This window comes from Rattus norvegicus, chromosome 4, assembly GCF_036323735.1.
Source record: "Rattus norvegicus strain BN/NHsdMcwi chromosome 4, GRCr8, whole genome shotgun sequence".
NCBI classification, from domain to species: Eukaryota; Metazoa; Chordata; class Mammalia; order Rodentia; family Muridae; genus Rattus; species Rattus norvegicus.
Genome location: NC_086022.1, coordinates 105,480,577 through 105,508,187, shown reverse-complemented (window position 1 = coordinate 105,508,187; position 27,611 = coordinate 105,480,577). Strand labels below are relative to the sequence as shown.

At 40.4% G+C, this 27,611-nt stretch overlaps 1 protein-coding gene and 1 non-coding gene across 7 annotated transcripts; both read left to right on the top strand.

Moving 5' to 3' along the window:
* Positions 1-180: 180 nt before the first annotated feature.
* Positions 181-27,489, top strand: Ptcd3 (Pentatricopeptide repeat domain 3). Of its 6 annotated transcripts, none has more exons than XM_039108141.2 (25): positions 181-359; positions 1,913-1,965; positions 2,067-2,103; positions 4,561-4,606; positions 6,045-6,113; positions 6,578-6,682; positions 8,454-8,577; positions 9,854-9,969; positions 11,559-11,614; positions 12,803-12,890; positions 13,660-13,720; positions 14,155-14,240; positions 14,999-15,143; positions 15,827-15,877; positions 18,737-18,826; positions 19,060-19,088; positions 19,950-20,056; positions 22,883-22,961; positions 23,064-23,154; positions 23,652-23,737; positions 24,691-24,839; positions 25,444-25,551; positions 25,902-25,943; positions 26,457-26,615; positions 26,882-27,489. In XM_039108141.2, the coding sequence occupies exons 1-25, from the start codon at positions 181-183 to the stop codon at positions 26,967-26,969; spliced, it is 2,244 nt and encodes a 747-aa protein (XP_038964069.1). In that variant the 3' UTR covers positions 26,970-27,489.
* Snord94 (small nucleolar RNA, C/D box 94) lies at positions 25,466-25,602 on the top strand. Its single transcript, XR_005504335.1, has one exon. It is a non-coding gene; the product is annotated as a small nucleolar RNA SNORD94 (small nucleolar RNA).
* Positions 27,490-27,611: the final 122 nt, after the last annotated feature.

The window sequence follows — 27,611 nt, the reverse complement described above, 5'->3', positions numbered from 1 at the left end:
GGGTGAGGTAGGAGTGGAAAAAAACAGTCTCGAAGTCCTCATTCAGTTTAAAAACAAAATTACACAGGAGACGTTAGGACAGCATTTCAGGTAAATTTGTTCGAGGTGAATAATATGTACTGAACCTTCCGTTGTTAGTCTTACCAAACATGACCTTGTAACCACCCATTTGGAGATGAGATGTTCCACGCCAGCCCCGCCTCTCGACCCTGTAGGCGGAGGGCGTTCCCAACGTGCTCTGCGAGGAGTTCAAAGATGGCGGCGGCAGCGGCTGCTCGCTGTTTGCCCTTTCGCAGCGGTCTTGTCTTGCTGCGGACCACTCGGGAAACGGGTGTGTATGAACCGAAGCTCTGTTGCAGGTAAGAAGACCTGGAGTAAGTTCCGTCTTGCATTTCCCTGAGAGTCGTGAAGTAGGTGAGATGCAAAGGTATTTGCATGCTGCAGGCCCCGCGCTCTCAAGGGTAACACGAGGTAGCGGCGTAATAAGATTTGAACTGCAAGTATTGTTTCAGGAGATTTTTGTTGGTTGACTGTAGTACGATATAGAATTAAAATTGCCCTTTAAACTAGGGCCCTGTTCTCGTGAAGTTTACATTCCCCTGAGTACCTCTACAAACCCCTACACAAATTTCTTTAACCTCCCTCCCATATTCATTTTAACTATGCCAAAAGGAAAGGGCAAATAGATCTTTCCTAAATAAAGGACAGGCTATTACCATCGTGGACTGGATATTATGAGAAACTTAAGCTGAGAAGATTAGGCTTTAGTAAAAAGCAGAAAAGCCTTAAAAACGTCTGACCACAGCCTTTCCATCTTGTGATAATTACAGCTGAGGACATAATGTAATTTCTTTTTACATCCTTCATACAGTGGCCTGGTGGAAGTATGAGAGGCATTTAGAGGTAGTGTAAACTCAATTTATTTTTGTATATTGATCCAAAAACTTCATATGAGCTAATTACACACTACTACTGAGTTAAAACTTCATATGAGCTAATTACACACTACTACTGAGTTAAAATCATCTATCCAATAAAAACTTATGCTTAGTGTTATATTCAGTTGGCTGATAGTAGACAAATCTTTAGAGTGAATTTTAAGTAGTAATAACTGTCTGAAAGAACTGTAGAGAAAACTGGAAGGAGAAAACCAGCTCCACAAAGTTGCTGTGTGGCCATGGAGGTACAATCACACAAAATAATAAAAGCTTTTTAAAAATAGGTAAAACAATACCTTAATCTTTGTGGATTTATTTTAGGATATTAAGTGTGAAGTTATCCATGAATATGATATTCTGAAACTATTCTGCACAAAAATAATTTTTGAGGTTCTGAGATCATAGTGGTTAAAAGACTTAAGTTGTTAGTATATTGTTAATTATTAAAAGTAGTGGACTATAATAAAGCCATGAGTGATCTTAGCTTTGTTCTGATTGCTTTAAGTGAGGTAGGCTTTTGCTTTCTGGGTAGTGTCTAATAAAAACAACTCAACTGAATTGATTCAACTCAGGTTCATTTCTCTGTATTTCAAATGAGCTGTTCAGATTGTTCCAATGCTATTGAATTTTCCCTTTTTAACCTGGATTGTTCGGTAACGAGATTACATGTTTAAATCTGTTTAAATCATGTTTAAGACTGTAGCTTAGTGATCCAGAGCTTGCCTAGTATAGTTGAGGCTCTGGTTTGATTTCTAACATCAGAAAGCAGTGAATTAATCAATCTTGACTGCCTGTTATATATGCATTGAACATGCTGTTTTGACAGTATCTTCCCAGTACATGTTGATGTTAGGTATACAGCCTAGTCTGTTTGACCCACAGTAATTAGAAAATGGGGCTCAAAATGTATGCGTGCAGGTAGAGATGAGCTCTGAGCAGTACTAACATTAGGATTTGTTTTATTTTTAATGCAGATTTTATCCTGGAAGTGAATCCCTCCCAAAGGTTGAAGGAACAGATATAACAGGTATTTTTAAAACTATGGAAAATAGAATTTTTTTAAATGAAAAGACATTGTATTTCTTTGTGTTATTAGAAAACTGATTATGTTCATTTTTTCTCTGCAAGGGATTGAAGAAATAGTCATTCCAAAAAAGAAAACATGGTGAGTATTTTGCTATTTATTTAGCAAGTGGTTGGATGTTTATTGTAAATGAAACATAAGGATTTAAACAGTGCCTAGCACATAGACAAATACTATGTTGGCTGTTACTTGTGATACACTTTTATGTGTAAACTATACATTTAGTTTATAATTGAACTATTAGGTATACTTTTTGTGTAATACTTTTGATTTTAGTGGCTATATAATATCATTATATAAATATCATTAGATTCATTTGTTTCCCTTGCACAAGAGGAGGAACAGTGGCTAGCCAAGGTACCAGACTCCTTTAGTCTCAGCACACAAGAGGCAGCGGATGGGATCTCTGCATTTAAGGACAAGTCTATCTAATGAGTTCATATGATAACGCCCTGTCTTTAAACAAGAATAGGGATAATGGACCACTGGAGCTAAGAGTAGGGACTTGGTTAGCTGTGAATTCTGCATTCTCACATACTGCCCTCTGACAACCTTTATACCCAGAAAACTACAAGAAATACAACAGGAGGAATACTCTAATTGTCACCTGCCTGTGTTGTATCTCATAGTCCTATATGTATGCAGTTTTACCCATATAGCTAGTCAGAATTTAGGTATATATTGAGTGTTGTTTTGTAGTGCATACTCCTGTAATCTCAGCACTTGAGGCAGAAGTTGGAGGCTTGTCACAAGATCCAGGCAGCCAGCTGTTTATTAAAACTGCCCTTTCCTATTGGTAGATCTTGTGAGATTGTGCGGGAAGGGTGCAGGAAGGCAGAATGTAATGTGATCGTTGATTATGGTGGTAGTTCAGGAGGGCCTGGGGGAAATGTTAGGAAACAAGAAATGGCATTGGTCGGCAAGTCAAGGCCTTTTAAAAATTCAGTTTATAAGCTAAGGATGGTTAGTTGGGGGGATGGTTTAGGGGAAAAAAGGTAACTTGAAAATTACACAAAAAAAGTGTCAAATTTTGTGTGGACTGCAACCTGCTTTGTTCACATATTTCTTGCCTTTTATTGTGTGCAGCAATACCTTTACCACCCCACCCACCCCACAAAAAGAAATAGTGTAGGGTGGTTATTGAACCCTGGTGTGGAGCCTCTGTTTCTAGGCTTAGCATATGTATTTTTAGACTACAGATGCCTTTTGTCATTAAAGCTGTGACCTTGCAGATCTCACAGTGCCATAGAAAATGAATAGATTTTAGTTGTTGTGCATTTCCTTGAGGATGACATGGTGAAGGCAGGGAATGAAGTTAGTTTAGATTATGAGGTAACTTTAAGAGGGCAAAAAGCCTACCTAGTATTTATACCAGAAATACAATTTAAAACCTTCCAGATTAGCAAAGAGTGAAAACATGTGCTTAGAAGTATTTGTTGATGGAAGAGCAAATTTGAACAATGATTTGGACAGAAATAGGATCAGAATTTAAGATCATGTTAATATCTTACTGGCTAGCCACTCAGAAGGAACATTTGCATATATACCCAAAGAGCTTGAGAGCACTCTCAGTTGAACAGCTAGATACCGGTCTTTGAGTGAACACATAGTAGAAATAACATGCTATCTATAACATTTAAAAACATTCCTTACATCTGCATAGCCACATGGACAGTAGAAACTTCTGTAAACATGTTCCAAGTGACAACAAGCTGATTGTTTTTGTTTTGTTTTAGTCTGCTTATGCTTAAAATTATCTATAAAAGTCCCTGGGAATGGAGGGTTGATAATGAACTTGCCTTGAACAGTTGAAGCCTTGGATTCACTTCTAATACTGCCTGAAACTGGGTGTCCTGGTGCATGCCTGTCCTATCACTAAGAGGACCAGAAGTGTAAGGTCATCCTCGGCAACACAGGGAGTTTCAGGCCAGCCTAGACTACATAAAACCCTGTCTCAAAGAGAAATTTTATTCTGGAGATAAGAAAATCATGGTGGGTAGGATCACAGTATCCATCAGACACCATAGTAAGGATGCAAGCAAGTCACTGCAGAAACTCTGCTTGAGTTGTTCCAGGGTAGAGGCAAGAGTCTGGATGTTAGCAAGAGTCCAGAAAGCTGCTCTAAGAATGCGTAAGGAAGTGGGTTGAAGGAAGTCAGCAAGGTAGATTTATGGGCAGAGAGAGAAGAAATTGCTTTTCTTGGGTATGGTATTAGAGACCAGTTAGAGTACATATGAAGCAAAGGGAAGGAGGAATGTGTACCTGTCAAAAGAAACAGGATTTTGGTGCAGAGGGTCTACCCCACAAGAACTCTAAGCTCCATTCTCTAGTTCTTGATTAGAGTCTAGCCCTGAAGTCCAGGTGGTCTCAAACCTTCAATCCAACCTCTTCCTCCCTTTGAGAAATAAGTCCTGGCCCTGGGTGAGAGCTGAACTGTCTGTCTTGATTTATGCCCAGTGTCCTATGAGAGTAGACTGACGTGTTTATTTTGTAAGTATTTTAATCTTGATAAAGGCTGACCTGTGGTTCTAATTCTAGGGATAAAGTGGCCGTTCTTCAAGCACTTGCATCCACAGTAACCAGGGTAAGTAGGCTTTTCAAGGTTAATAATACATTCAATGTTATAGCTCTTTATTCATAATTAAGCTGTTGTGCATCTAGAAATTTTTTTAAAAGATAATTCAATCCCTACTTTTGGAAAGTGGGAAAACAGGTTTTACAGTGACCAGCATAGGGCTGGCTAGGGTGTGATGCCCATGTAGTGTTTTTGCAGCATACTGATAGTTGTGTGTTTGTTTGTTTTGTTTGCTCTCTATAATATAGTTCTGGCTGTCCTGGTACTTGCTATGTAGATCAGGCTGGCCTTGTGCTCAAAGATCCTCTTGTCTCTGCCTCCCAAGTCTTAGGATTTTTTACAGGTGTGCACTATGGGGCCCAGCTCATACTAATCATTTTTATCACTGGAAAAGCTTCTTAAAATATGTTTCTAAAAATAACATGAAGTAATTAATTAGTTAATAAAAAAAGAGGTGCTTGTTTCTAAGGGATTCGGGAACCATGTCTTTGTCTTTGTACAGACTCTGAGACATGGGTATTTCCTGCTGGTGGTAATACATTGGTCAAAATATAGATCCTTGGATAGGTGCAGTAGAACATGCTTTTAATCCCAGTCTGATCTACATTGTGGGTATAGGATAGATCAAAAAAACCCCCAAAGCTCTGAGGTCAGTTGTCCACATAGAAGGCCCTAACGGGAGGATAGGTCTCCAAGAGTCACACACACAGTTCTGAGTAGAATTTCAGATGCCTATTTACAGACAAATGAACTGCTCAACAACTGTCCACTGATTCATTGGAGGCAAGATTTCAGCCAATTTCAAGAGCTCAGCTGAAAGGCTAGTTTAACTAGCCAGTATTCTGGGAATCTCTTGTCCCTGCGTTGTGAGTGCTAGAATTATAGGAGTGCTGGCATACCCATCCCATACTTACTTAGGACTCATGCTTGTTTGGCAAGTGCTGTATCTGTTTAGATATTCCCAAGCCCCCGGAGAAGGAACTATCAAGTAAAGTTGCACATGGGTGCATAGTGACTGTGCAGTGAAAGAAATCTTATTGCAGGAAACCGCTGGCGGGAGCAGTTAATTCATGGGTCCTTAACTAGAGTTTAAAGCAGTGATAGTCCTGACAACAGACTGAAATCCTACGAAATAGACTGAGGAATTAGCACAGTGCTAAAATGCTTACTAATTAATGTGTGAGACCCTGGGTTCTATCCTAGAACCAAGAGAAGAAAAAACCTTTTAAGATGGAGCTATGGGGGTTTGTACTTAACAACTCTATGTTGTGCAAAAGTTGGGGGAAAGTCTTACTGATATGTGTGTTTTCTTTTTATATGTGCAGGCATATGACCATATTCCTACATGCATATATACTGTCTAAAACGTTATTTACAGAACTTGTGATCATTCAAGCTTAGAGGATTTTAGTGAAAATCTAACAAGATGTATGTGCCTTTTCCACAGGATCCTACAGCTGCACCTTACGTGTTTCAGGATGACCCTTACCTCATACCAACCTCTGCGATGGAGTCTGTGAGTACTAGTGTGTCACTTTTCTAGTGACTTTTAAAAGCCTTACTGGTTTGTGTAAGGATATATAAGTAGCTAAATTATTAAAATAAAATAAGAAACCTTGGAAAGCTTACAAATACTGACAAATTGGTAGATTCTGAATCTTAATTTTATCAAAAAATATTTAAGTATTCTGAAAATGATTTTGGTTTAGTTTTTGTTGCTTTTTTAATATTAAGGTCTTGACTCTAACACTTAAGCAAACCATATGTGTCTGTAGTGTATTATATATAAAACATGACCTGAAATTAATGGCATACTCAGAAATGAGATCTGTGAAGTACTATAACTTGGTTTGTAATTGGGAGTTCTTGTATTATTGTATTTTTTCTGGTAGAAAGGGAGCAATTTTTGCTGAAGGTGTAGTTTTGCTTAAGTCTAAATTATTATATGTTAAGCGCTAATTTGTATTTTTTCTTATTTAGCGTTCGTTTTTATTGGCAAAGAAATCTGGAGAGACTGCAGCAAAGTTTATTATTAATTCACATCCCAAATATTTCCAAAAGGATATAGCTGAGCCTCATATACCGGTAAGGAGAGGTGATTGTGTCTTTTCCATAGTACTGTGAATACAAATTAAATCTCACATCCACCGCTGATTTAGCTATTTTAGTGCCCAGGATATTGGAGTGAGAACCTTTGCTAACCTTTTAAAATTGCTTTTGTGTGTGAATCTTCTCTGTGAGAGTTCCTTTTCAGGGACCTCTAGTGGCTTCTAGCATTTCCTTATAAATGTTGTCTTTATAAAGGCGCCATGCTCCATTTTTCTCTTTTTACAGTCTGCACTTTCTGTTTTGGTCATTTTTGCACTCTGTTGGTGTTGTGTGTCTTGCCCACATTCTTCTTCTTGGGGCTTGAGGCCATATTTCTGACACCCCTTGGTCCAGGCATTGTGGGCCAGGTGTCTGTAGAGTGTCCGCCCAGCAGCCACTGCAGTCAGTTAAACAGTATGAGTGAGAAATGCCTTCCTCAGCCCCTCATCCTGCCTGCAGCTTCTCCCTTCCCCTTTCTTCCGCAAACTCAAACCCACACAAACCTCTTCTACTGCAGCTTCTGTGACAGACTAGCAAGCCAGGACAGTTGTGTAGTAGGAATATTAGAACGGTGATAGTTGGAGAATGCTCATTTGTTGGCCCACCACTCGCCCTTTTGGCTGGCAGTGCTCCTATGCTTGGCTTCCGCGTCACTTGTTGGAAGCCTTCTGGGGTCTCCTACCTTGGAGGTGGTGTCATTTTACACTGTACTGTGATTGACTGTCTCTATTTCTGGGGTTTGGTGTTGGTGATAGACTATAGAACCTCCTGTAAGCTTTCTGTCATTAGTTATACCCTGTGTGGATTGATTTTCCTGCTATGACAAAATACCTGACAAGCAATTTAATGAAGAAGGAAAGTTTTAGTTCAGCTTAGAGTTTAAGGAAATACAGCCCATCATGGTAGGAAAGCATCTTAGCAAGAGCAGCAAGTAACTAGTCACAGTATAACAGAAGAGGGAGCAGAAGCCATGCATCCTAGTGGTTAGCTCACGTTCTCTTTATATGCAGTCCAGAACCTGTGTGGAATGATATCAGTCACACTTAGAATGCTTCTTTCCACCTCAGTTAACTGACCTAGGGAATTCCTCACAGGCCGGTCCAGAGACTTGTCTTTTTGGTTATTCTTGAATTTCAACTTGACAGCATTAACTGTCATCAGAATAGGAGTGCTTGGAAGGTAGAGCACCCCCTTTAAAAAAAAAAAAAAAGAAATCTCAGAATCCCTAATGCCTAGCTCAGTACTTGGAGTAAAGTTGTTCCCTTTTGAAATGTATTTGAAAAATTAGTAAATGAAGTAAAATCAAAACACCTGGAAGCAAAGTATTTAGCTCAGCCTCAGGTTAAGACCCTTGGTTGGGGGGTTGGGGATTTAGCTCAGTGGTAGAGCACTAGCCTAGCAAGCACAAGGTCCTGGGTTCGGTCCCCAGCTCCGAAAAAAAAAGAAGAAAAAAAAAAAAGACCCTTGGTTGGAAATAGGGAGTGAATATTTATGTTTGAATGTTCTTAAATTTCCATCAAGTCAGTAGCTGCTAAACAGTGTTCTGTCTTCCCAGGCTGTAGACGTTTACTGGCCTTTCTCGTTCTTACCTGGATATTTTGGTTTAGGTTTTGTGCTAAGCTGTTTATGTTCAGATGCAAGTGTAATGCAGTGCAGGAAACAGGATCTGGAACCAACTGCCAGTTTACTTGGGTCTCTGGATGCTAACAGCGTCAGTAGTGTTACCCTGCTACCCTGGACTGTAGTCATTCACTTCTCCTTGTTCTAGTGCTTAATGCCCGAGTACTTGGAGCCTCAGATTGAAGGTGTGAGTGAAGCTGCCCTGAAGGAACGAGTCAAACTCAAAAGAGTCAAAGCTTCAGTGGACATTTTTGACCAGCTCTTGCAAGCAGGTGACTCATTTCAGTCAGAGCCCCTCTTGGAATATGGGTCATTTTATATGGCCCACTTAACTATGGATAAAAATAGCAAATAGCGCTTACTCTGCTTGATGGCGACGTTTGTGATTTCAGTGGTATAATACCATAATTCATATTCTGCTCCAGCTTCACCCTGAAATTATAAGTGAGGTAGAACTGCGGGTTTATTACTTGCTTTTGTCCTCTGTATTCTGGCAAAGGAAATACATGGCCTCTGTTTATGTGTGAGGGTTTTGTTTGCGTGTATATCTGCATCATTTGTGGGCCTAGTTTCAGGGGAGGCCAGAAGAGGACCTGTGATCTTCCTTAACTGCACTGTCTTCAGACAAAGAAGAAGGCATCAGATCCCATTACAGATGGTAGTGAGCCACCATGTGGTTGCTGGGATTTGAACTCAGGACCTCTGGAAGAGCAGTCAGTGCTCTTAACCACTGAGCCATCTCTCCAGCTCCTTAACTGCACTTATTTTATCCCTGTTGTGAGTGCTGGGAAGCAAACCAAGTCCTATGGAAGAGCAAGCAGCAAGTGCTCTTAACTACTGAACTGAGCATCTATCTTTTCACCCCCAGAGAAATGTTTTAAAAGAAAGACTTGTTCAGTGGAGTTCAGGGACTTGGATGTTGATAGGGTTCTGCCTCACTTAGTAATCTAGAAAAGACCATGTAATTTTTCTGAGCATCTAGCTAATGTCCTTTTGTGTTTTGCATTAGATCTGCATGACTTTATTAATAAGTATAATTCTAGGTAACATGACTGATAAGCTACTATAAATAAAGATGTGATCTCTTCAAAGTCAGCTGTTATCATTAAATTTTAGGAGTCTACACTGCTGTTAAGTGAATTAGAATAAAAATTTTGCTAAGCATAAAAGAAACAAACTTGCTTATAGAACCCAAAACTACCAGCCCAGGGATGGCACCACTGACAATGGGCTGGCCCTTCCCCCTTGATCACTAATTGAGAAAATACCTTACAGCTGGATCTCATGGAGGTATTTCCTCAGGGGAGGCTCCTTTTCTCTGTGATAACTCCAGCTTATGTCAAGTTGACACACAAAAAACAGCCATTACAGGGGAACCTGGGACAGAATCAGCAGAAAGCCATCATACATTCTATGTGCTAATTGGGGATATGGTAGTAGGGATTGAGTATGCAGCCAATAAGCTGCCAGTAGTAGAGAAGAAGGGAGGAATCTCAACAGGCTTTGCTTGTTGGGTGTTTCAACGTTTGTTTTTTCTCCTAACCACAGGAACCACAGTCTCTCTTGAAACAACTAATAGTCTTTTGGATTTATTGTGTTACTATGGTGATCAAGAGCCCCCAGCTGACTATCCTTTTCAACAAACCGAACATTTGGAAAACTTGGTAAAAAAAAAAAAAAAAATTAAAAGTTGGCTTTTTGTTTCTACAATAATGTTTTCTCAGTGGGTTGGGGTTCTGTGCCATGTGTCATAGTACTAAAAGGTTCTATTCTGATGTGGCACTGTGGCCTTCTGTAAGCACAATGGAGACACCTGAACACTTGTTTTCCATTCATTTTTATTTAGTATGTATTACTCAAAATAGTGTGTTTTGTTAGTACATTTTCATACATGTATGTAATGTATTTTAACCATACTCCCTCTTCTTCCTTTCCCCCTTCCTCCTTTCCCTCTTCTTCCTTTCCCTCTCCTTTCTTTTCTCTCTTCCTCCTTTCTCTCTTCCTCCTTTCTCTCTTTCTCCTTTCCCCCTCCTCCTTTCTCTCTTCCCCCTTTCCCTCTTCCTCCTTTCCCACTTCCTCCTTTGCCACTTCCTCCTTTCCCCCTCCTCCTTTCTCTCTTCCTCCTTTCTCTCTTCTTCCTTTCCCCCTCCTCCTTTCTCTCTTCCTCCTTTCCCCCTCCTCCTTTCCCCCTTCCTCCTTTCTCTCTTCCTTCTTTCCCCCTCCTCCTTTCTCTCTTCCTCCTTTCCCCCTCCTCCTTTCTCTCTTCTTCCTTTCTCTCTTCCTCCTTTCCCTCTTCCTCCTTTCCCCCTCCTCCTTTCCCTCCTGCCTTCCCTCTTTCCCAGTGGTTTTTTTCATCTTTCCAAATTATCCCTTTCTACTTTGTGTTTAAGATGTATATGTTTTAGAGGATGATACATGTGAGAGAAACCAAGCAACACCTGTTTTTTTTTTTCTTTAATCCATAAGTAATCTCTAGTTTCATTTTCTTACAAATGACATAATTTTCATCTTTATAGCTGAATAGAACATTAGTGAGCTTTTTAGGGAGAGGTAAACCTAGGCCCTCCATATGGTAGGCAAGTACTGAATTGTGAAACCATCTCTACTCCCCACACTTTTTTGGTTGGTGTTTTTTGTTTTGGATTTTTTTTGTTGTTGTTGTTGTTGTTTGTTTTGTTTTTTGAACCAAAGTCTCTCTGTGCCCTGGCTGTCCTGGCATTCACTCTGTAGACCATGTTGATCTAAGAGATCTGATTACCTCTGCCTTCCAAGTACTGGGATTAAAGGTGTACATCACCAATGCCCTGCCCTGTTTTTTTGTTTGTTTGGTTGGTTGGTTGGTTGGTTGGTTTGGTTTTTGAAATAATTATCTTGCTAATTAAGTTGCTTGGACTAGCCCTAAATTCAAATTCTACATGCTTTGGTCTCCTAGGTAGCTGGCTTGTAGGCTCTATTTTTAGGCCTAGCTATGCATAACTGGGTATGCTGGCTTACACTTTTAATCCCAGCACAGAGGTGGAAGGCAGATCTCTTGAGTTTGAGGCCAGCCTGGTCAGATTTTAGATGTGACTTGCTTTCCTCAGTGTGCACTAATTCCACATTAAATGTATTAACTGTGGGTGTGAACATATTGGGGGGTTTTCTTTGCCTTTTGATAATCTGTTATTTCCTTTAGGTTTTTGAATTTCCTTTTCTGATTTTTTAAGTAGCTTTCAAGCAAGTGTTTTTTTACCCTGTATCTCATCTGTTCTAGGAAGAGGCTGCTGAGGAAAACAACCAAACACCCAGGATGGAGTCTGGTCTTTGGAAGTATGTTAAATATGAAACCCTGTGTTATGGGAACTTTACAGTACATGAAAAATATGCTGCCGTGTCTTCTGGAGTTGCCATCCTATAAAATGTTCTAAAATAGAAACTTTTCCATTTTACATATATATTCCACAATCTGCCTTTGTATACTTATATTTTATACCTTTTGTCTTTTGTTTTGTTTCATGAGACAGAGACTCTCTGTAGTCTTGGTTGTCCGGGAGCTCACTATGTAGAAGTGGCCAGCATCAAACTCGCAAAGATCCTTGTGCCTCCTGAGTGCTGGGATTAAAAGTGTGTGCCACTATACCTGGCTTCTTGGTTACTGCCTTTATTTAAGATTCCAGGCCATCCTCAAATGTGGGCCATTCCTGCCTCTGCCTGGGATTGGTATAAGCAGTGCACAGCATCACTTGCGGCTTAGACTACTTTTTATAGGTTGTTACCGCCTGCCAGTGTACAAAACTCCACTCAGGGTTTGACCTGGATGTCCTTTTTGTCATTTTTCATCTGTGTGTAGTTTAATGAGTAGTGCTACCCTGGGATGTAGATTCCCTAACTAATTCTGAAAGATTTGATTGCATGTATAGAGGAGAAAGGCTACCATTATACTGGTTTAGAGAGATGGCTCAGTAGTTAAGAGAATTTCCTATTCTCACTGAGATTCCAAGTTCTGTTCCCAGCATCTTATATGTAATTCCAGCTCTGGGAGATGTGACCTCCATGGGCACTGGCACAAACATGGACTTTGTAGTAAGATCTTAGCTGATATCCTAGGGTGTTCAGTATTCAGGAACATTTACACAAGATAGGTACCATTTTCTTACCCTCTAGTAAAGAGGCAAAACTGCTTATGCTAGAATATGGCAAGACTTGGGAGCAAGGCCACCTTGGGGAATTTGTTTCAGAGTATAAGAAGTGGGACAGAGAAACAGCCTCTGCTGTGTATCTTGTTCTTTGTGTTTGACTCGGGTATTTCTTAGATGTTAATAACCACTTTCCCGGCCATGGGCCTGAGATCTGTGAACGTGTAGACAACTTGAGATCTTTAACATATTTTGAGGTGATAACCTGTTACACTCTGGGTCAGAGGACAGTTGTGTACATTGCCTAAAACATTGCCAGAAAGTGGTGGCACTCACTAGTTTTCTCTGTGCCTCTGGTTGATGTTTATTCTCATGTTTCTAGAGCACAAAACAATGCCGAGAGAATCTTTGCTCTGATGCCAGAGAAAAATGCACGCTCCTACTGCACGATGATCCGAGGGATGGTGAAGGTACCTTCCTTTATTTCTGTCTTGAAGGTCCATTTTGTTCTTTTCACCCCTATTCTATCAGGGTTGTAAAATGCCTGGGATCATGAGGGTGTACGTAATGTGATATTTGGGGGGCAATTTTAAGCAAGATATCTATTTGCTTCATGCATTTTTCAGTAAACATAATAGGAAATGGTTATACTTTTTGAGACAGATTCTGTGTAACCTTTAACTGGCTGGACTAGCAGACAAGGCTTAAACTCACGCAAATCTTCCTGCTTGCCTCATTGCAGGTGCTCCACAATACCTGGCCAAAAAAAAAAATTTTTTTTTTTCAGACATGCTCTCCGAAATTAAGTTTATACCAGGGTGTGGGTGGGTGAGTGGGTGTTGGGTTTTTTTGGAGCCAGACTTCCTACAGGCATTGTGAGCCTCCTAGCATGGGTATGGGATTGAGAACTCCAGTCTTTTGGATTGAGCACCAAACTGTCTTAAGAACTGAACCCCGAGCTCCCCAAGTGAGGGAGCAGAGGGCTTGTTGGAAGCTTTCCTGTGTGTTGGAAGATGTCCGAGTGTATTGTCTTCCCCATTTCTACCCATCAGATGTGAGTAACCTGTCTCTGCCTCATCCTCAGTTGTGACAACTGAAACTGTCTCTAGGCATTGCCAGTGCCTCTGGAAGAAATGCACTGCACTGAGCTACAAGCTTCCTGAGAATAGGAGCCTTCTATGTGTGTGCTCACGTTCCCAGTTGGGGAGACTTTGCTGATGTTCGCTTTTTCCTCTCCAGCACCGAGCTTATGCACAGGCGTTGAACTTGTACACTGAGTTATTAAATAACAGACTTAGTGGTAAGTTTAAGGACGTTTCTCTAACACAGTGGTTCTCAACTTTCCTGATGCTGAGACCCTTTAATACAGTTCTGCATGTTGGGGTGACCTCCAACCCTTAAAACCCAGATTTTCATTGCTACTTCATATCTGCAATTTTGCTACTGTTTTGGATTTTAATGTAATATCTGATATGTAACCCCCAAAGGTCATGACTCACACTGGCTGGGAACTGCTGCTCTTCCCAAGATTTCAGTGAGAGCTTTAGATTTTGCTCCAGTCTGGGGTAGGGGGGTGGTGTTGTCATGCTCATGACTAAAATGGGAGTGGAGAACTAGTTCTAAAGGCCTTACTGAGATTGATTAAGACACCAAGACTGACCAATTTCTTATTTTCAGTTTTTGTGAGGTGAATTTTCAACCTCAAATTTTGTTAAAGTACTTTTCCTTTTACAGCTGATGTATACACCTTTAATGCATTGATTGAAGCAAAAACATTCATTCCCAATGAGAAATTTGAGGAAAAATGGAATGATATATTGGTAAGCGACAATCTTCTTTATCTTGTAGCTACCTTTTACTAATAAAGATTAATTTAGCATTTTTGTGGCAGTCATTGCTCTCATGGAACAACTGCTCAGTGCCTGCCTTCCAGGAGGAAAGAAAGTATTGATTCATCAGTCACCATATAGCAAGAATTCAGAGAGCGCTGGAAGAGTTCACTGTAATTATTTATAATTCTGGCCAGAGATGACAAATTGAAAACACCAGAAAGGGTTTTGGGCGAAATTTAAAGGTAGAATGTTTTTATACCGTAGTGATCTGTTCTTTAGTTATTTTATGTTTGTTTTGTCTCAGTGTGAGAGAAGATTGCAGATAGACACATGGTTCCTAGGGGTGGATGATAGAGTGGAGAGACAGGCTCCTTGACCCCGTGACAGTGTTAGGCCCTGGAGGGTGGGACTGCTGGCTCTGCGCAGGCAGTACTTAGCCATGGGTTTTGCTTTTTCTGGTTTTCTTTAAGAAAAGGCCTCACTGTGAAGCCCTTAGTGGCCTAGAGCTTGATATGTAAGCCAGGCCTGCTTTGAACCCACAGAGATCTTTTGTTTCTGACTCTCAGTTGCTGGATTAAAGATGTGGGCCACTGACCAGGCTGTTTGTTCACTAAAACATGTAGTTTTTAATTGGGAGTATGGGTGTTAATGTGTTTTACATTTAGCCACAGAATAAAGTTCTCTTAACAGTTTTAGCAAATTACCTTGGAATAAAGACATGTGTTTCCTGTTCTGGATTCACCCAGGATCTACTAAGACATATGGTTGCACAGAAGGTAAAGCCAAACCTGCAGACGTTTAACACAACGCTGAAATGTCTCCGCAAGTTTCATTCACTTGGAAGGCTACCAGCCTTACAGATACTACGTGAAATGAAACATATTGGAATAGGTAAGGAATCCACCCTGAAGATGAGTTGCTGAGGTGGCCACTAGGCTAGGCCACAAAAGCAGGAAATGTTTTCCTCCTTATCCTTACCTGTTAGGGTTTCTTACTGCATACGTAATCAAGTGCAGTTAGCCCTTTGTATCTGTTGAGTCTATCTCAGCATTCAACCCCAGATAAAACTGTCAGGAAAAATAATTGTAAACACTTTTTGGTCATTAATTCCTAAATCATACAAGAAGTATTTCTCTAGCCTTTATAGCATATCAGATGTTACAGGTGGTCTAGAAATGCTTTGAAGTGTACATTAGGGTGTGTGTGGGTTACATGCAGATATGTCACCATATTACATGAGGACTCGAGCTTATGAATAGCCAGGCCTCAGTGGGATGTTTGGTTTCCGTCCCCATGGATACCAAGTGAAAGCTGTCTGCTATGATGGGAGTGCCTTATACTTGAATTCTTTACAGGAAGTACAATGTTACTTTAACATTTGAAAGACATTTTTTTCTGTAACTTTTGATCTTGATGGAAATCGATTGCTTTGTTAGCCAGCTTTAAATTTCAGGACATTTTTCTAGCATGATTAGATACTCTAACCCAAATTATATGCTAACGTGTTACAGATATTTCAGTAATTATATGTTTTTACTATCTTTTTCCCACCTTTTTCTACTTGGTAATTTGAGAACCCTCACTTGCAACTTACCATCATATCATTCACCTCTTTTACCCACGAGGTATGTATAACCTTACACTTACTTTGATTTATGTGTACATTGACCCTCTCTACCGAGTTGTTACAGCTGTTAGAGTACTTGCTCTTTATATGAATTAAGAATAGAGAATTAGCTGGGCGTAGTGGTCCCTACACTCAAGACGGGGAGGCAAATGGATCTCTGAGTTCAAGGATAGCCAAGGCTACATTAAACCATGTTTTCAGGAAGGGGGGGAAAAAAAAAAAAAAAAAAAACGAGTTCAGAGGCCAGAAAGATGGCTCAGGGGTTAAGAACACTGACACTTCTTCCAGAAGACCCAGGTTCAATTCCCAGCATCCACATAGCTTAAAATCATCTATAACTCCAGTCACAGGGATCCAAAGCTGCTTCTGATCTCCAGGGGCCCCAGACATGCATAAGCATGAATACAGACAAAAAAACAAAAAACAAACAAACAAAAAAAACCCATACACATGAAATACAAATTAATAATACTTTAAAAAAAAGAATTCAACCCTACATGGTGTTGCATACCTGTAACCCTGTACCAGCCCGTAGGAGGCAGAAGCAGAATCGAGGTGAGAGACATTCATGACTCCAACTTTTAGTATTTCTAAAACATAAGAAAATTCACCACACTAGCATTTACAATTTGAGCAACAGGTTAATCTTGAGGGTAGTACCCTTGATTGCAATATAAAATACAAACCTAGAGAGGGCTGTAAAGTGTACTATATCATTCTTGCACTACAAAAAATAGGCAAGGTGGGTTGTAGTTAAGGGTTCCTTTTGGTCTTTAGAACTGCTGTTCAGTATATTATAACTTAGTAACCATAAGTAAGTAGGTAGTTTGAGTGTATTTTTAAAAAAATCTTAACATTAAGCCTTACAGCCCTATTCTTTGCGGTATAAGAGTCAAACTATCATTAGGCTTGGCAGCAATTGCCCTTCTGCAACCCCGAGCTATCTCAGTGCCCGCAATGTGCCCTTTCTACGCCCCTGCCAGTCATCTTCCTCTCAGTGATACCTCTTCTCTTGTGTCTCATATATGAACATATGCATCTGTGTAATCTAAATAGTATTTGAAAGAGAAGTGGAATAACTTTATTTAATACGATTATCTCCAATTCTGTTTTCCTACAAATGAGACTTAACTGTTGCTCCATCATGTGTTTCAGACCTGGTGGCAGTTGTCTATAATCACAGAATTTGAAAAGTCAGAGCAAGCGTGTCAGATGTTTTCCAGGCCAGCGAATGGTACATGAGTCTCAGAAAAGGGGATAGAGGGGAGCTAGGAAGATAGGTCAATCTTTAAAATGCTTGTTGCACAATCTAAAAACTATAGACTAAAAACGGGTATAGTAACACACACTTAGTCCGAGCAGAAACAGGTAGATCCTTCCCCTTTGTGCAATCCAGCCGAGCCCCTTTTTCCCTCACTTGCTCTTGTCATTGCATTTTAATAAAGCACCAAGACAGACCCTTTTTCAAGAAGGCTGGTGGTTCAATGGGCTGAGGTACTTGCCTTGCAAACCTTGAGAACTTGGATTCCAGAACCAATGTAAAGCGAAACTAGATAGTGGGCATCTAATCTGGTGTCCTGCAGTGAGGTGAGGGGAAGCAACTAGGGAATCCTAGAAGCAGCTCACAGGTAAACCTCTGATTCATGATCTTCCTACTTTAGTGTTAGGATTAATAAACATTTGCCACATATACTGTGCTACTGGGGTCCCTTACAGAGAGTTCTTGCCTGTGCCATTGTTTTGAAGTGTCATCCATCCCTTTGGTGCTCTCTCTCTCTAGCAGTTTCAGTGCTAGGTCTTACATTATAGTCTATGACTCATTTTTGAATGATTTTTATACACTGTGTGTGTGTGTGTAAATAGAATTTTGAGAGCCAAAGAGATGGCTTAAGTCAATGATTCTTAACCTTCCTAATGCTGCAACCCTATAATACAGTTCTTCATATTGTGGTGACCCCAACCATAAAATTACTTTTGTTGCCACTTCATGACTGGAATTTTGGTGCTGTTCTGTATTGTTATGTAAATATCTGATATGCATCCGCTATGAAAGATGTTTGACAAGGGGTTTCGACCCACAGATTGAGAGCCACTAGTTTAATGGTTACGAGAACTTGATGATCTTCTAGAGGACATAGTTTTGCTCCACAAGCTTACCTGCCAGGTTGTGGGGATCTGGTATACTCTTCTAGACTTTGGGAACACCTATTCGCATATGGTAGACATTCTCATGAATCAGTGGATCTCAACCTAGGAGTCGTATATCAGATATCCTGCGTATCAAATACTTGCATTACCATTCATAACAGCAAAATTACAATTTTGAAGTAGCAACGAAGTAATTGCCCTGTTAGTATTCAGTTGTCTTTTTAAAACCCAGTAGTTATTTTGCTGTGTAGCATAGTGTCTTGAACTTGCTATGTAGCTCAGCTCTGATTCGTGGTTTTCCTACCTTAATTTAGTTGGGATTAATAAGTATATATGGCTTCTAAGAAGCACCCCATCCACTAAATCTGCAGTTGGGTTTGGTCTTGGCTTCCTTATCTGACTTGACTTTAAAAGAACACAGATACCAATAAATAGTTAAGTGTTGGTTTGGGATAGGGGGTGTTGGTATTTGTCCCATTCCAAAGAAGTTTGAGCTTCTTAAGAGGTGGTAAGGGTGGAGTCTAAATGGAACACAAGGAAGGACAGGGCTATGTGCTATAGCACGTTGGCCCTGCTCAGCTTTCTGCCAGGTCTTAGGCTACAGATGGAGGCAACAGATGAGGAGGTCTTTGTAACTTAGGGCTGTGAAGTCGGTAGTGCTTGTAGATGTGGACTCCTGATGAAAACCCTTTGCCTTGCTTTTCTGCAGGTAGCTCTATAAAAATACCATCCCTTATCATCTATGATATCATGAATGAATTAGAGGGAAGAACATTTTCTCCACAGGACCTGGATGATGGTAGGTACAGAAATTGTCTCTCCTCCGTCCCGCCCCCGCCTGCTAACAAGGGGTGGTTTGCCTGAATGCCATTAGAGGTCTTGTGTTAAGAGCAATGTTTATTTAGCTAAGAAGCAATATTTGGGTTAAACATTCTGTAAAAGCCAAGAGTGTCTGTAGCTTGTTAATGTTATTGATATGAAAATAATGTTACATCCACACCAACCAAATCTCTTGTGAACTTTGGTTTTCAGATAAATTTTTCCAGTCGGCCATGACTGTGGTAAGTGCCACTTTATTACTTTAGTTTTCCCTGCTCCGAAGGCTCCCCTCTATTTCCATGGTTGCCTATAACTGCGCTTCTATGTGTCTCCTCTGATTGTGTCTTTGCTTCTACTCTTTTTTTCTCTACAATCTATATCCTATCTCTATTAGAATATTCTTTGCCTGTTTTGATTAAATTTTCAGAATATTTTTCCCATTAACCTTGTAAAGTGATAGAAATAGATGTTTGTTTTCATTTTGTCGTCATCACAGTAGAAATCTCATGTCTTGAGGATGAATAGAGAGCATCCTGTTGGCAGAGGATAGTTGTGTGGCCGCCTGGTGCCTGTCCTCAAGCGTTCATGTAGCCAGCCACTCAGATGCTTTACCAGGAGATGGGGCATGTCAAGGCTGCTTCTTGAAGCTGTCTGTCTCATGGAGATTTTGATAGTACAGTGGTAGAATTGCTAATAGAAAATTTTGTCTTAAATTTCATAAACCTAGGGTTTACTTTACCCATCAATTCCTTAATTTTCTGCTGTTATCAGTAAATTGGATCTAGTGTTGAGAGTTTTGGTTTTGTTTTGTTTTTTGTTTTTTGTTTTTTTTTAAGATTTATTATTTTATATGAGAACAATGTAACTGTCTTCAGACACACCAGAAGAGGGCATCAAATCCCATTACAGATGGTTGTGAGCCACCACGTGTTTGCTGGGAATTGAACTCAGGACCTCTGGAGGAGCAGTCAGTGATCTTAACTGCTGAGCCATCTCACCAGCCCTAGTGTTAAGAATTTATACAAAGAAAAAAACATACGTTTTTCACTCTGTTGAGCTACTGGCTTATAAGAATGGGTAATATATTAATTGCAAATTTTCAGTGTTCATCTCTCAGAGATTTAGAGCTTGCTTACCAATTACATGGTCTTTTAAACACGGGAGACAACCGGAAACTGATTGGACCTGATTCTCAGCGTAAAGCGTATTAGTAAGTATGTTGCTCATATTAGAAAGATTTATTATATGTGTGCTTGTCTGTGTGTGTGTATGCACACACCTGTGCATGTATGTGAAAGTCAGAAGAGGGTTCCGAGAACTCTCCATCATTCCCTACCTGTTCCTCTAGAGCAAATCTATTCCTGAACCTGGGGCTTGTGTCTCAGCTCGTCTGGAAGCCCAGCCAGCCTTCCATCTCTGTCCTGCTTTGGAGATGCCTATAAGCACTTGCCTAGTTTGTTACATAGTTGCCAGGATCCAAACTCTAGTCCTGATTTTGGACCAAGAGCTCTTAACTCTTGAGCCATCTTTCTAGCTCTCTTCTTTCAGTTTAATTGCTAGATTCTGCAGTGGGAAGATCTTAAAAGACCAGCTCTAGTCTTAGGTACATGTAATTGAACACTTGGAGATGAAAGCGGTGGGACTGAGGAGATGGCTCCATGGGTAAAGTGTGAGCATGAGTTCTTAGGTTTGGGTCCCCAGCCTCCACTGGTGGTATGTGTCTGTAACCCCACAATGAAGCAGGAAGTAGAAATAAGTAGATCTGTTGAAGACCAGCTCTAGTGATTCAAGGAAGGGGTGTGGGGCTGGCAACAGTATAAAGCAGGCACATGCTCACACACTTGGTGGTGAAGCAAGCTCTAAAAACAACCTCACACATACGTACACACACAAGTACACAGATACACATTCATACATTGGGTGGATGGAGCAAAGCATAATGGCGGATGGCATACAGGAGGACCCACAGTGGGCAGGTGAGCTTCCTAGAGATTGGGACTTTACATTTTACACAGCTGCAGTGGCTGTACCTCAGCTTTCGTGTACAGATTACTTCTTCGCGCATTGTCATCTTTGTCGCTGCTGTATTCGTCATCCATCCATCCTGGTGTGATTGCATCTTAGGACAGCCCACTCTGTCGGGCAACTTTCCTGTAGATCAATATGAAGTTGAAGTGTCAAAAAATAAGATTGTTTAGATAAACTAATGATTTTGCAGATTTCCTGATTTGACTTAAATAGTATTAGGAAGTTAGGGTAGTTGATAGAAAGTTTAAGATGGTTTAAGTTGTTTTGCCAGAAAGATGTAATAAAGTTAGAACTAAGAGTAGAATGTGTAACTTCCTTTGTAGAATAGTGAGGGCTACATATGTTAGAAAAGGAATACAGTGAGTTTTCATGCATTACAAGCACCAGTTGTATTTGGAAAGGAAAAATAGGCTTGGAACAAGTTAACTATCAGAACATTCTAGGTTGGGTGTGAGTTTTGGGATCTTGTGATCTAGGGATGTGGCCATAGGTTTCAGTGTGCACTATGAAAAGACGGGGTTATGGATAAAGAGTAAATAATTGTTATGAATATAAGGGTAGAGAAGAGATGATCAGCTAGTTTAGCTGAACAAGACATAAGATAGATGCTCTTTCTTGCAATGTACAAATTGTTGTCAGCTAAGCATAAGAAAGAACTTGGCTACTATGGGCTGGATTGCTTAAACTTTGTTAATTAGTAATAAAAGAATTATTGCCTTGGGGTTGTGGTGAGAGAGAAAAATGGGGAATGTTTAAATATGAATTTCAAAAGAATAATACATAATCCTATTGTAATTTCCTTTTGTGTAATGATTTTAAGTCTGTTTTTGAGGAATGTTTTTGTGGTGATTGTTTTTAGACATGATGTAACTTGTGACTATGAAGTTTTTCTTACATAAAGAACTTTGTCTTAGATAGTATAAAAAGGCTAAGAGAAAAAATAGTTGTTGGAGACAGCTCATTGGAGTTTGCTCCATCCAAATTATGTATATGTGTGTATATATGGAGCTTGTTCAAGCCTGCTTGTTGAAGCTTGCTCCATCCACAAAGTGTGTGTGTGTGTGTGAGTGTATGTATGTATGTATGTATGTAAATGTGTATGAATACACGAAATATATGAATGTATGTATGTATGTATATATTAATGCATGTGTAAAGTTGTTGGAGCTTGTTTCATCCACCAGGTATGTGAGTGTGCTTACTTTACATCGTCAATAACCCCCATCCCCTCCTTGGACCTCTGAACACATTGTTGGAGCTAATCGTTGACAGTGATCACAGGGGCTCAGTAACCATTCAGGGTGGATGCAACAGTGTCAGTAAGATGATGGAGAGGCAGTGAGGAGGACATCTGAGACACAACCCCCTCTCATACATGCACCTGTATAGGCAGGCACACCTGTGTACATATATGCAAACAAAACGTTGCAAAGTAGCAGTAATATTATGACTAGTCTCTTATGTGTACATAGAGATTTTTTTTTTCTTCGTTATACTTTTATGCCTTATGTGTGAGGGCTGTTTTTGTGTGTGTCCAGGTCTTTGCTTCCCTCACTGAGTACTCTGAATACAAATGTTATTTGAGCTAACTGCTTTCTAGGATCTGAGAATTAAGTACTGAGTAGGCAGCCCAAATAGTCCAGCTGAGGATCAAAGATCTCAGTGGGGAAATTAAGGAGTTATCACTTTCTTGGTCAATCATTGGCTGTTCTGACTTGAAATTATAAATATATATATGTATTTTTTGAGTGCACATGCCACAGCAATGTAGAGGGTGGTGTCAAATGACAACTTTGTAGAGTAAGTTCTCTCCTGCCTTTATCATGTGTGTTCCAGGGATGGTACTCAAGTTGCCAGGCTTATGTGGTAAAGTACCTTTACCCATCTCACTGACCCAAAGTCGTCAACTTTAAAAATTAATGATTTAACACCTTAATAGTGCTACTGAAATTTCACTAATCATACCTTATTGTTACACATAGACTAAACACACTGTTTCTCTCCACAGTTCGAAGTTTTTCAGTTTGATTTGTTCACTGGAACAAATTGATGTCACCCTGAAGTGGTATAAGGACCTGATACCTTCAGTAAGAAACTTCATTGCTCATCTTCTATCTTTGTAGATGAACATGTGAGGATGTCTTTTCTGATGGATGCTTTAAAATCGTGTTTGTATTTCTCTCCATCAGGTATTTCTTCCCCACTCCCAAATATTCATAGGTCTTCTTCAAGCAGTGGATGTGGCCAATAGGTTAGAAATGGTTCCTCAGATTTGGAAAGGTTGGTGACAATTTTGTGCTATTTTACTTCAGTGACTGGTGATTAACACATTTACATTTTTAAGACTGAAAGCCTCCATTCTTGGTGGAAGTTAGTGCCATTTGTTAAGGTCAAACTTCTTACAGCCATTGCTCAGGTTACATTGGATGAGTACACGTGTGGAAAATAAAGATTGTTTTGATATCAGTGCCTGAGAAATCAGTACTGAAGTCCAGCTCTGTGTCTTAACAGTGCCGTACCTAGGCTGTGTCATACACTGACTACAAGCAGTTCTTTTTGATTGGCATTTGGCAACAAGTCCCACTATGTAGCTCTGATTGTCCTGGTACTCATTTTGTAGGCAAGCCTCTGCCTCCCAGAGCGGTGGAATTAAAATTTTCTTTAATTCTAATAATTCTAATTCTAACCCCACCAGAAGATAAGTCAGTAATGGATAAAAGTTCACCAGATGTTTTGCATTTGGGTTGTCACTGTTATTTATTTATTTTTGCTTTAAGACAGTAAAGAATATGGCCATACTTTTCGAGGTGCCCTAAGAGAAGAAGTGTTGATGCTCATGGCCAGGGATAAACATTCACCAGAGGTAAGGCTGGCTTGAGCTCAAGTTTCACCATTATCATTAGATGTGTACTGACTTATGTATTTGCCCTACTGCTTTATCTTCTTGAGGTCCTTGTGGGATGTTCCATATACAAATGTAGGTTTAGGGTAAACACGTATACCAATCTTAGTGTTAACCTCATTCCTCTAGTTCAAGGTGGACAACAGGAACAGAGTTGTAACAATGAATGCCAGGTAATTTTAATAATGATTATTGCATGGGCTAGAGAGATGACGCGTGGGAAGAGCGCTTGCTGTTCTTCCAGAGGGCCAGGTGTCCGCTCCCAGTACTCCCATCAGGCACTCAAAACATCTGCACTCAGAAGCTCTTGCATATGCAAAAGTACGGAAAATATGAGCTGGGGAGGTGGCTCAGTGGTTAAGAGCAACTTGTTCTTCATAGTAGCTGGGTAGATTCCCAGCACCCACGTGGAGGTTCACGACTGTCTGCCTCCACTTCGGGGAAACTCGCCTCTGCAGGCATCAGACAAATAATGCACATGCAGGCGAAATACTCATACATATAAAGTTTTCTTTTTTATGTATTAGAATGTATTATTATTATTATTATTATTATTACTATTACTACCTGGAAAGATATGTCAGAGATGTGTCAGTGAATAAAGGTGCTTTCTGCCAAGTCTGATGACCTTAGTAAGTTCTTTTCCTGGGTCCTACCTGGAAGGAGAGAACCCGCCACAAGCTGTCCTCTGACCTCAATACATGGGCTCTGGCACACTTATGTGCATATGTATACACAGTCAATAAATTAAAACAACTTACGTTTGATGAATTTCAAACATGCAAGTTAATTGCACTATCCCAGAACAGGTGAAGGCTTTTTACTGAATTTCTCGTTTGCTGTGCATGTGATAGTTCTTGGTTTTAAACTGTCAGACCAACTAAACAGTTCTGCTGACTCTTAGATCCTCTCAGCTTCAGGTTGCATTTGCTGACTGTGCTGCTGATATCAAATCCACATATGAAAACCAGGATGCCCGGCAGACAGCTCTTGATTGGCCAGCCAACCCTTTACATTATATAGCCTTCCTTTTTTTAAGAGGGGGCAGAACCCAGGAAGCCTGGTGAGTATGTTTCCAGTGTAAACTAACAGTTCCTAGAGCTGAAACCTTTACTTGGGTTGATAGGTGAATATTCTCTACAAACCTGAATATAGACGAGGTTCTTAGTAAACACTTGGAAATATCAGTTAAACAAGAAATTTGCTAAGACCATGATGTTTGGTGCACTTGAGAAGAGGGTACTCAAGTGAACTGAGAGTTCTCTCTATTCCACACCTTTTGGCTTTCTGTGTCTTACTGGACAAGAAACTCAGCCTCTTTCTTCTGCCCCTGTGGTTCTGAGGGATGAGAGAAGCACACCTTTGGAAATGCAATGCAAGTGCCCTCATCACCATCCCTAACCTAAAATGTGGCATGAGGACCTTAGATTTCTGGCAACTGGTATTTTCAGAAACAAGGTTGTTTTTGGTTTGAGCCACTATTCTACTTGTGTTTTACCAGCACTTCACTAATACACTAAGTCTAGGGTTTTATAAGTGGAAACCTTACTCATTTTCCCAAAATTAGAGACATCAAGATTATCACATATTCATTCTCTCTCTCTCTCTCTCTCTCTCTCTCTCTCTCTCTCTCTCTCTCTCTCTCTCTTGCTCTCGCTCATGGTCAGGGAGGTTGACCACACTATGAAGCAGGCTGTGATGATTGGCGCAGGGGTACGGACCTCAGCTGAGTCATGGGAGCTGAATGTATGTGCTCTGCCTCTGTCTTGCATGTGGTAAGCTGTCGGCATTCACATACATGAGACTGTTGCCTTAATCTGAGCCTGTTCTTCATAATGGAGTTTTGGAGCAGACTGACTCACAGTTCAAGAGGAGTAGGCTATGCCCATGCCACTACCTCTTATCTGCACAGTGTAGGGTATAACTAGCATTTCTAAATTGGCCACATCTCAGATTTACCTGTTGAATTTGTACACAAAGATTGGTATCTAGTGGAGCCCACAGGAATTCAGAAAGTTTGGATAGGTACTTGTAGTCACGTAGCTTCTGATCCTGAGAAAAGGATAGCTTTGTCTAGTTGCTACTTGTATTTCTGTCAGCAGTCATGTTTGCTCTTCTTCCATAGGAAAATGTTGACACTTTTCAGAAAGCATAATAAGATTCCCAGGTAAGTCGAGACTCGGAGGCCTTACCTGATACAGGCTTTGACTCTCGGGTGCATGGTTGAAATTTCTTCACGTGCCTAAACCACGGCATTTGAGGGCTCTTTAGTTAGACAGGCAAGCAGATACCATTCAGGATATCCTAACCAGGTCTTTTTTCTGTTCAGTGATCATTTTGTGATTGGGAGGAGGAATATAGAATGTTATCCTCCATCTTTTGTCCAAGGTTAATGAGAATTTGACTAATATATTCTGAGTCTTGCCTATAAATATCTGACTAAAAGTTAAGTTGGATGCACTGGAGAAATGGCTCAGTTTGGTTTTCCCGAAGGTTTAGTTCTCAGTGCCCACATGGAGGCTCACAAGCATTTCTAACCCAATTCCAGGGGAGCCGACACTGGCCTCTGGGATTGCACACATATTGTTGCCCCTACGTAAATGAAGACACTTGAATATGTAAGTCTGTGATAGAAAAAAATGTGAGCTGGGACTGTTCCATTTTGCTTTCTTTTACACAGAAATGAGTTGCTGGAGGAATTTATGGACACAGCAAAAGCATCCAGTAGCACTACTCTGGCCATTGAGGTTGTCAGGCTGGCAAGTGCCTTTAGCTTGCCTATTAGTGAGAGCCTTGCCCAAAGAGTAATGATGGATTTCACAGTTGACCCAGAGCAAAAGTAAGTCTGCTTGTCTCCTTTTCTGGTGCTTACAGCTTTTTCTCCAGCTTCCTTACAAAAGCCGGGGTTTGGTGATGTTTATAGCCTCTGTTATAGGTTTCATTGTAAACATTTGGCTGTTGAAATTTTTCTTTGTTCTCATAATAGTTCAGTGAAGTTTTGGGATCCCTTTTCTGCTTTCAAAACTGCTATGACTGTGTGATCAGAGATGCCAAACACTCCTGATCCTGTGAGCTTAAGTGTGATATCATTTCTCTTCCTTACAGAGAAGCCCTGAGTAACCTCACTGCACTGAACAGTAGTGATGGAGAAAGCAGCAGTGACAGTGACAGTGACATCAGTGAAAACAAATGAAAGGAAGAAGTGGCTCACAATAGCTGCTAGAATGTTAGAAGTGGTAAAATACACAGATACAGGGCTGGCATCTAATAGAAGTTCCTTTGTATTACACTGGCCTAAACACAAGACCCCTTGGAAATGCAAGGGGGGGGGGGGTGTTCATTTGCAGTACCGCAAGGTGCACATCTGGCCAATTTTTTGCCAAGACAGCAACAAGCACTGTGAAGTCTGACTTTTGGGGAACAAATCCCACATACTGCAGACCTTCCTCATTCCTACTACACCCATCATTTTAGAACCCACAGGCCTTTGCTGCCTACCTTCTGTGTGCAGTTTAACTGACGAGAGACAAGAGTTTAAACTGGTTTTCATGAAGATGCCTACTTGCTGTTGAGTTGATCATATCCCAGTTTGGGGAGTACTTAAAAAGATGGATGGTCTTAGGACTAATTAAATCAGAAGCAAGCTACTGGTTTTGGCTGCCCAAATGGTAAAATCATTAAATAAAGCAATTGTGTTATTCTTAAAAATCTAATATAGTATTTGGTTCTTTATAAGTGTGTGCATATTCATATGGAGGCCAGAGGACAATACTTATTTCTTCAGACAGGGCTTCTCACTGAGCCTGGAGACTGCAGGTTCAGTTAGACTGGTTTC

Bases quoted from the DNA above. Each gene is read 5' to 3' on its own strand.
- Ptcd3 (XM_039108141.2), top strand. From the start codon at position 181: ATGTTCCACGCCAGCCCCGCCTCTCGACCCTGTAGGCGGAGGGCGTTC. The intron at 9,970-11,558 runs GTAAAAAAAAAA...CATCTGTTCTAG, and splicing joins CCGAACATTTGGAAAACTTG to GAAGAGGCTGCTGAGGAAAA. The intron at 19,089-19,949 runs GTAAGTGCCACT...GCAAATTTTCAG, and splicing joins TCCAGTCGGCCATGACTGTG to TGTTCATCTCTCAGAGATTT.